A 9,598-nucleotide genomic window follows, 5' to 3' on the forward strand; every position below is an offset into this window, starting at 1 on the left:
ATGTAAAAACTCCTAGGAGGATGAGGAAAGAGGGAAGGACTCCTATTGTGTTCAAACACTGACACATGGCGCAAACTCCAAGAGGAGCCTCAGTCTGTACAGAGACCTGAGGCAGAAGAATGTCTCATTTTTTTAATCCTTAGTCTCTGAGATGGGCGATCACACACCTGCTCCCATGAGTCTGTCACATGTCTAACCTGGTGAGCTGTGAGCAAGGACAGGATATGGAATGAATGGGATCCCTAAGAATGGTTCATGGTGTGCAGAGTTCTCAGCTGCTTCTCTCAGCATGTGTTTCTTCTACATCCACAGACTGGATGGTTTAAGAAGTAGATATGGACCCTGTCAAACTCTGACATGACAGTGTGCCAATTTCCAGGAAAGAGGGAAACTCATCTCATGGGTGGGAAAAGGAATTAAAGCAGGAGCATGTGGCCTACTAATCAGAAAACAGGAATTTTCATATCAAGTGTGAAAAGGAGGTTGGTACTGACCTGAGACTGCAAAAATCCAGGAGGAAAGAATGTAGGTGGGGAGGATGGATGGACAAAGAATTGGAGGTTGTTCATGCCAAGGTCTGTTTCCTTGATCCCAGTAGTCCTCACTCTCTCTTATATCAGACTCACGTTACAGGAAGTCAGATACACTGATGGCCACAATGTAAGAGACAAATGGAGTAATATCTACCTTCCCCATTTGTAAAGGAAAGGTTGTCTTCCCACATGCAAATGTACCTTGTAGCTCTAAGTTAAATCTGCTCCTTGACTGTGGGAGTTCACATCTCTCTCACAGAGGGCTGACCTCTGAGGAAAAGGAGGTGTAGCCTAGAAGATGACACTGTTGGGTCTTCTGTACCTGGTAACTGTTCTTCCTGGTGAGTGTTACCATTTCATACATGTGTCCAAGATGGGTTGTGACAACCTATGATGGACAGAACTGTCTCTACTTGTCTGCAGGTATCCTGTCCCAGAATCAGCTTCAGGAGTCAGGACATGGCCTGGTGAAGCCCTCTCAATCGCTGTTCCTCACCTGCTCTGACACTGTTTACACCATTACCAGTAGTTACTGGTACTGGATTAGGCAATTCCTGGGGAACAAGCTGGAGTCGATGGGGTACATAAGTTATGGTGGTAGCACCTACTACAACCCATCCCTCAAGAGCCGCATCTCCATCACCAGAGAAAGATCCAAGAACCAGTTCTTCCTGCAGCTGAACTCCTTGACCACTGAGGACACAGCCACACATTAATTACTGTGCAAGAGTCACAGTGAGGAGAGGTCAGCGTGAGCCCAGACACAAACCTCCCTGCAGAGGAGCTCTGGGCCAGCAGTGGGCGCTTAACTCTAAACAAGCCCAGGAACTCTATGACCAGAACTGGAAGGAAAAACTCCTGGTTTGTTTCTCACTCCCTAAAGGCAGGTAGGCTTTTGGGTCACTTCTCTCTGATCATTAAAACTGTCTTAATTTAAAGTCACATTTGCTTATTTCTCACTGGGTCTCTCAAGATGTTTTTTGTGCTAATATTTCCTTTGTTTTTGGTTGTGAATCTTACCTTTACCAGCTGTGGCAACTCTAATATTAGGGATATTATTTTAATGAAAACAGCTTTTGAAACTCAGCTGACTTTGACATTATGCTTGTTGTCTCATTAAGAAATGAATTTCCTTCCTATTTTCTATTCCACCCACCTTCAGATACATGTGTGTGTCAGATCATTTCCTAGAGCATTGACACAAAGCACTTGCTGTTATGCCTGAGAAATGTGTCATAGACTGAATGGGGTTGACACATCACTGTAGCTGTATTACCGATATTATAATACAGTGCAGGGATTTCATGAGGTCAAGTGTACTTGGCTCCACTCTCAGGACTTGGCTCTAAGGGGGTTATTCATTACTAAAGTTGGTATATTTTTTACAAATAGTAAATAATTTTGTATTTTGATTAAAAACATCATATTAAACAAATACTCATGTGCTCACACTGATAATTAATTATTTACATCATATTAAACACTCATGTGTTTACACTGATGAGTACTACTTTTGTAAAAGTGTCAGTAAAGAAATCGCTTGTAATATAGCAAAGAACTATAAGTTATGTGTGCAGATACACCTGAACCTAAGCCATTAGAGTTTGAGATGTAATTGGTGATCTCCTCTCAGAAAGTTTCACGGGAATGGAAACCTAACTCAAGTGCAGACACTAAAACACAGTGTCTCATCCAAGGGATAAAATCAAATCAAGACAAATGTGGCCTTTTACCATGATTCTCTACTCAGTTAACAAGAGTGACAATCAGTTCTGTGATGTTTTTTGAAATTATGAATGACCACTAGGGAAACTGTAGACAATCCCAAGATGAGGTAAAAGGAGTGAAAATATCCCTGAAACTATCATAGGATCACAAAGCAGGTGGCAGAGTGTGCATAAGGGCTGGAGTCCCTAAAATCCTACACTGCACAGCTACCTCTCCAGTGTGCAGATATGTTTTCCCTAAGGCCACCCACAACCCAAATATCAGCCATAAAGAAAAGGGGACTCAAAGATAACATGTCCAGAGATGAAGAAGTAGATGGACACCTAACCAGGTCAACCAGGTCTCACAGACTCTCCTCAGTTGTGATGATTCTCTAATGATGGCCATGTCTCCAAGTAAGCAGTGTAAAGTGGTCATGGGAGGAAGCCTGGAGAATGAAAAAAGGAAAGGAAAGATAACAAGGTAGGGAACAAGAAAATGTCCCTGAGATCTGTGCCTCTAGGTCCTCTAGCTAACACATGGTAAATCACCCTGTCTAGAAGGGACAATTGACCTACACTCTTTCTGCTCACCTTTTATATACTCTAGTGACCTTACCGTGAAGAAAACCACCTAGTCTTAGACTGAAAGCTGAGCCCTGGCTGACGTGCCCTCCTCTCCCTTACACAGCAGTCTTCATCAAAATATGTGTGTCCTGGAACTGCTTTTCTGTCTGGTGACTGTTCCCAACAGTGAGTGTCACAACATTTAAAGAAAGGAATGTGGCCAATAGTTTGTAATTATGATTGATAATGATGTTCACTACTCTCAGGTGTACTGTCCTAAGTGTAGCTGGAGGAATCAGGTCTGTCCTCATAAAAGCCTTGCAGACACTGTCAATCACCTGTACAGTCTGAATTCTATGTAATGAACCACCATTTTTGTTGGGTCTAACAGCATACTAGAAATTGATAGAATATGTTGGTAAGATACTGTGGACAAAGAGACACAGATTGTAATTGGGACGTCAGCATCATTATTAGTAGGGATACCTCAAATAACCAATGTTTCTACTTCTGCAAAATCTGCCGTGTCTTAGTGTGCCAGAAACATGGGAGGAGACTTCAGTGTGAACTCAGACACAAACTTCCCTACAGAGGAGCTTGGGGCCAACAGTGACACCTAAGAACTGCTGAAGGAACTCAGAACTACTACATGACCCTCTCATGATAGACAATTCTGAACTGCCACCACAGGTTTCCACATGGACTTACATGTGGCCTGAATTCTAGTTGGCCTTAATAATAAAAACCCAGAGTCAGATATAGGGGTAAATGCTGAAAGATCAGAAACACAAAGGAGCAACCAGCCATAGTCAACTCTTACCTCACCAACTCCTCAGCCAAAAAGGGGATGAACTCCTCTCTCCTCCCACCTTATATTCCTCTCTCTGCCCTGCTACTTCACTATCTATCTCCTCCTTCCATGTGCTAGGATCAAAGCTATGTGCCACCACTCTCTGGCATCTATGGTTAACTAGTGGCTAGCTAGCCATGCTTTTTGATGTCCAGGCAAGCTTTATCTGGTAGAGCACAAACAACATATCAACAAACATGAATATGTCTGTTTACATTTTAGAACATGAGGTTTTCCCTTGCAGTTCAAAAAAATCTTCCAGAGACCCTTTGCTATATCATAGTCTATGACTATTGATGTTTGCTCAAATTCTAATAAACATATCATTATTATTCCAAGCTACATCTAAGATATCCATTTGCACCATTCTGTCAGGTTTAATAAACATAAAAATAAAAGTTTCCATGTTACCCACAAAGATCTGTAATTTTAAGACTTGGTAATGAAATAGGTTCAGTTGAAAAGGAAAAGAGACTTGACCATTCTAGAACTGAGCCATCTCTAGATCCTACTGGAGTGGCTTCAGCTATGAGCCAAGATATATTGGAGAACAAACAGGCTATAGAATAATGGATTACCAGCACCCAGACAAACACAACACAGTGAACAGAACAGTGTGAATCTTAAATCCAAAGGACTCACAGTCTGTTACCTAATGCTAGGGTGAAAGTCACCCCACACACTTGCCAGTGACATCTGATGACCACAGTAAACCTGCAGGTTGGGCACACTCTGGACACCAAGGAGTCTCTAGATTAACTTCTCAAATATTTACCAAGGTATAAAGAACAAAAGAGATAAATGTATGAGCAATATTTAGTGAATGGGAAATTAGTTTTTTCTGCAATGATTTGGGCAAATGATTATTCAACAGTAGTATAAGTCAAGTTGATATAAACCTTGTAAGTACCAGCACTTGTTTAACAAGTCAGGATTTTCTGATTATGGTCAGTGAGAATTGAATCATAACCAGGTGAAGACAGAGTAGCCACAGTTAGGTTGAAGGTGTGACAAGTTTCCTTTGAGCAATCTGGCTTTATAAACTCTCATTAAAATGATAGCAGTGTAAAAGTGGTATGTTCAGTCTACGTCATGACATACTAAACTGTAGGGGATCTCAGGACCAGCAGGGGACACAATGGAGCCAATATTCAACAGGACAGACATATTTCAGGAGTGGAGGGGATTCTGTAGCCTCTGTGGTCTCTTTTCCTAAAGTTTGCTAGCTGAACAACACCTTCTGAGGCTGATTTGTGAAGTCTCCATGCTCAAACACATATTGAATATTGGACAGATTTTTATTTTTCATTTATTTTATTAAGATTTATGTATTTTTCATTGTTTTCATTCAATGTATTCTGATCATATTTTCCATAACCAGCTCCTCTCTGGTATTCCCATAGTCCTATAATTCAACTCTATAAGCCTTCTTTCTCTCTATAGAAAGCAAAAAGATAGAGAAAAAAAGAAAAGGATTTTTAAACACACAAACAAACAAACAAACAAAAAACCACCAGGAACACACACCTGCATTCTGCTGGAAAAGCAAATCATATATATATATATATATATATATATATATATATATATATATATATATATATATATATATGATTACAAATTATCTTAAATTAGTCTTGTTTGAAGTTTCCATTCATAATTATCTTCATCATTGCAAAAACCTGCAAATCAATTTTTGTCAAGGAAAAGGACCAAATTTCTCTGATTTGGATTCTATTTTTCAATTGAGAGATTTGGCCTTCATGTTAAACCCACAGCATCTGCATAGGTCTCAGGAATGTCTACCTCATCAAACAGGATTAGGAGGATTTGGTCATCAGCATCCTGAAGCCTCCCTTTTGTTGTCTCTCCCTCCTTCGCTCCAGCTGGACTAAGTCCTTATCTAAGAAGTACCCTCCCTTGTAATAAGCAAACCATGTGCGTCTATGGTGGTAAATACAGAGATGACCACAACCCACAACAACATATGATTTGTGTCCTCTCCACAGTCACTGAGTCACAGGACCTCACAATGCAATGGAGCTGGGTCATCCTCTTGCTTGTAGAAGAAGCTACAGATAAGGGTCTCCTAAGTTCCTGACTTGTGGAGAGTGCATACACTCAGGTGACAATGACATCTGTTGTGGATATCGCTCTGTGTAAATAAAGTTCTGATTGGCCAGTGGCCAGGCAGGAAGTATAGGCAGGATAAGAGAGAAGAGAATTCTGGGAAGTAGAAGGCTGGGGAGAGACACCACCAGCTGCTGCCATGAGAAGCAACATGTAAGGACACTGGTAAGCCATAAGCCATGTGGCAAAGTATAGACTAACAGAAATGGGTTAATTTAAGAGAGAAGAAGTAGATAACAAGAAGCCTGCTACAGCCATACTGTTTGTAAGCAATATAAGTTTCTGTGTGCTTTCTTGTTTGGGTCTGAGCAACTGTTAGACTGGAGGGTAAGGGAGATTTGTCCTGACTGGGCAAGGCAGGAAAACTCTAACTACAAATGGCATCCAAAATGTTGGCAAGTATATCCACCTAAAACCTGAGAAAAAAGATTCTATAATGGAGCTAAAAACCGCTTCCTAGTTGTCTTTCAAAAGGTAGCAGCAGCCTGCTGGTTTGAGCTACTATGGCGGGGGTCTGGCATGTGGGTCTGACCTGCAGTGTGGCGGGAATGAGGAGTCTACCAGGGGCACTGTACTCTGCTGTGTGGTTGATTTAGCCTTTGCTATTTACAAAAAAAGGGTGTGGGGTTCTGGGCTATACGCTGCTTTGATAGAACTGCTTCTGATAGTTGATGGTACACATGGGTCCAGACCCAGAGCTGGCGGTAAACTGTATCACCACCATGTTGTGATGCTGAGGTGGGTGGAGCCAGCAGCCACAGTGGCATTTCAGTCTTACAAAGATGGATATTAAACAGTGAATCTGGTTTATGTTGTCTTTGGGATTTTTAACTGCAGAAAAACATTTGATCATAAAAGCTGTTGAGTTAAATAAATATGTAAATTTTAAAGGTACCTTGACTTCAAATTTTGGATATAAGGATATGTTGCTTTGGAAAGGAATCTCTGCTTTTGTTTCCACAGAAATCCAGAGGCTATGGATTTGTTCCAGATTATGATACATCAGGTTTGATGAGCCAAGAAGACCTGAAAGGTCTCCAATGACACCATAGCCCAGATGATCCAATATCCAGAATGGTTTCAAGGCAACTGGCTCAGAGGTTCACCCTAATGGACTACTCCATAATCCTAAAATTTTCTTTGTGTCCCCATAAGAAACAGCGCCCCTCTCCAGCAGGAAGTAGTAAGAAAAACTAAGCCCACATTCCCAAAATTATCAAGCTGGCTTTGGAGATGTAATTGGCCCACTCCTTCTCTAAACCCAGATATATTGTTAAAAGAAAAGGTTAAGAGATTGTGGTGTCCCAAATCAGAAGAGCCCTCTGGTGTGGGACAGAGAAAAACCAATATTTTTATTTAAATTGGGTTGATTATAAATGTGATCTCTTTCAAAAGAAGAAAAGTGGATAGGATATAGATATAATAGGACAAAAGGGTAGATTAAGGAACTTACTTATAAAGAGCAACAACTTGTTTAAAATGTTTTACAATGGTGTAGACTTTAGTCTATTGATATAAAGTTAATTTTGTTATACTGTGTGCATATTTCTATTCATGTTTAATGTATTATGTTTGTATAGCTCATTTTAAATTGTAATAGATAATTAAAAATAGATTAATAATTAGTCATCTAGGATAATCATACTTGTAGCCATGTTAGTTAAGTCTTCTAGGTATACACAGAGATATTTCAGATAGAAAAGTAATCTTCAAATACTTCAAAGTCCTAGAGAATATGGCATTTAAAATACTTTTAAAATTTAGATTTTCTGGACAGTGTGACATGTCTGCTCCTGGCAGCACCATTTTACTTCAGAGAGGAGGATGGGCATTGAAGACACTTCATATGGAGTTTATCTTCACCTTGACAAAAATAGCCATTTGGACAAGAAACTGTTCTTGCCTGTACTGCTTGATCGCCTGGACATGCAGGACCCATAGAAAGGTGACCACTAAACTTTGCTTGACAAAATGGTCCTTCAGGTTCCTGCTTCACAGAGGAAACTGCCAGACATTCTACAGGACACTGAGAGAAGTGACCAAGAGGCTCTAGCCCTGTGGGCTGAAGACAAATGCCCCAACTTTACAAAGGAACATTAGGTGACTGTCCAGGCTGCCAGCTGTCTCTGTCTACTCTTGCAAGACTCCTGGAAAATGCTTACATCCTTCTCCCGATTCTCAGGTAATATTATATCCTTCTGAGGTCTTTGATGTGGTTGAAGACTAGATAATTATAATTTCCTCAGTTATGATACAAGATAAGTTAGATATAAAACTTTAGACTCACAAATATAAGATAGATAGGATATCTTCTTTAATATTGTAACTATAATTCTTGCTTGATAATTGTTTTGTTATATGTAATTGTACTATGTAAAAGTTTAAAACCTTCCTTAAAAAAAAAAAGAAAAGGGGAAGTGCTGTGGATATCGCTCTGTGTCAATAAAGTTCTGATTGGCCAGTGGCCAGGCAGGAGAAGAGAGAAGAGAATTCTGGGAAGTAGAAGGCTGGGGAGAGACACCACCAGCCGCTGCCATGAGAAGCAACGTGTATAGACACTGGTAGGCCACAAGCCATGTGGCAAAGTATAGACTAACAGAAATGGGTTAATTTAAGATAAAAGAAGTATATAACAAGAAGCCTGCCACAGCCATACTCTTTGTAAGCAATATAATTTCTGTGTGCTTTCTTGGTTGGGTCTGAGCGACTGTGAGACTGGCAGGTAAGAGAGATTTGTCCTGACTGGGCCAGGCAGGAAAACTCTAACTACAGACATCCACTCTGCCTTTCTCCCCACAGGTGTCCACTCCCAGGTCCAGCTGCATCAGTCTGGGGCTGAGCTGGGGGTGTCTGGGGCCTCAGTGAAGCTCTCCTACAGGGCATCTAGCTACACTTTCACTAGCTACACTATGTGCTGTGTGAACCAGAGGCCTGGAAATGGTCTGGAGAGGATTGGATGGTTTTATCCTGGAAATGGTAATACTAAGTACAATCAGAAGTTCCAGGGCAAGGACAAAATGACTGAAGACACATCCTCTAGCACAGCCTACATGGAGCTCAGCAGCCTGACATCTGAGGACTCTGCCATCTATTACTGGGTGAGACACAGTGTTATAACCATATCCTCAGTGTTCAGAAATTCTGGAGGAGCAGGAAGCTGCCTTGAGACCATGATGACAGAGAAGATTAGCCTGGAGACTTGCTCAGAAATAATCATTCTGAGTGTCCATTTGTCTATCACTTCAGAGTCCGTTCATGTCTTTATCGACTTTTCAAAAGGACATTAAACAATTAAGTGAAGTTGATTCGTGATGCCCCCTTACTGTACACAATATCTTGACTAGATCTTTATCAGTGACCACTTCCATTCACATGCTCTTCTTTAATGAAACAAAAATAACAAGCTCTGGAAACAAATTATAATTTCTTATACACACACACACATACACACACTCACACACAGACACAGATATATATGCATGTGTATGTGTATATATGATATATATCATATATCATAGATAGATACATAGATAGATAGATAGATAGATAGATAGATAGATAGATAGATAGAAATGTAGATAGATTTTCATTAAATGTAAGAGACTAGAACTGTTGGTGCAATAGCTAGGAATACCCTGCAATATGAATTTGGCTGCTGTGGTATAAAGCTCATGTACACTGTAATGATTTGTCACATGGAATGATTTAATAAAATTCCGATTGGCCAGTAGTCAGGTAGAAGTATAGGCTGGAGATCAGACTAGAAAAATTCTGAGTAAAGGAAGGTTGAAGTTAGAGAAATTCCAGCCATC

General features: G+C 40.4%; 2 gene segments (V, D, J or C); both read left to right on the forward strand.

Moving 5' to 3' along the window:
* Nucleotides 1-831: 831 nt before the first annotated feature.
* LOC118575183 lies at nt 832-1,249 on the forward strand. The segment is given in 2 exon segments: nt 832-874; nt 957-1,249. Coding segments are annotated over 2 exon segments (336 nt in total).
* A 4,439-nt stretch (nt 1,250-5,688) lies between these two features.
* On the forward strand, nt 5,689-9,073 carry LOC118575178. The segment is given in 2 exon segments: nt 5,689-5,740; nt 8,586-9,073. Coding segments are annotated over 2 exon segments (540 nt in total).
* The last annotated feature ends 525 nt before the right edge of the window (nt 9,074-9,598 follow it).

This window comes from Onychomys torridus, unplaced genomic scaffold (genome assembly GCF_903995425.1).
Source record: "Onychomys torridus unplaced genomic scaffold, mOncTor1.1, whole genome shotgun sequence".
NCBI lineage: Eukaryota > Metazoa > Chordata > Mammalia > Rodentia > Cricetidae > Onychomys > Onychomys torridus.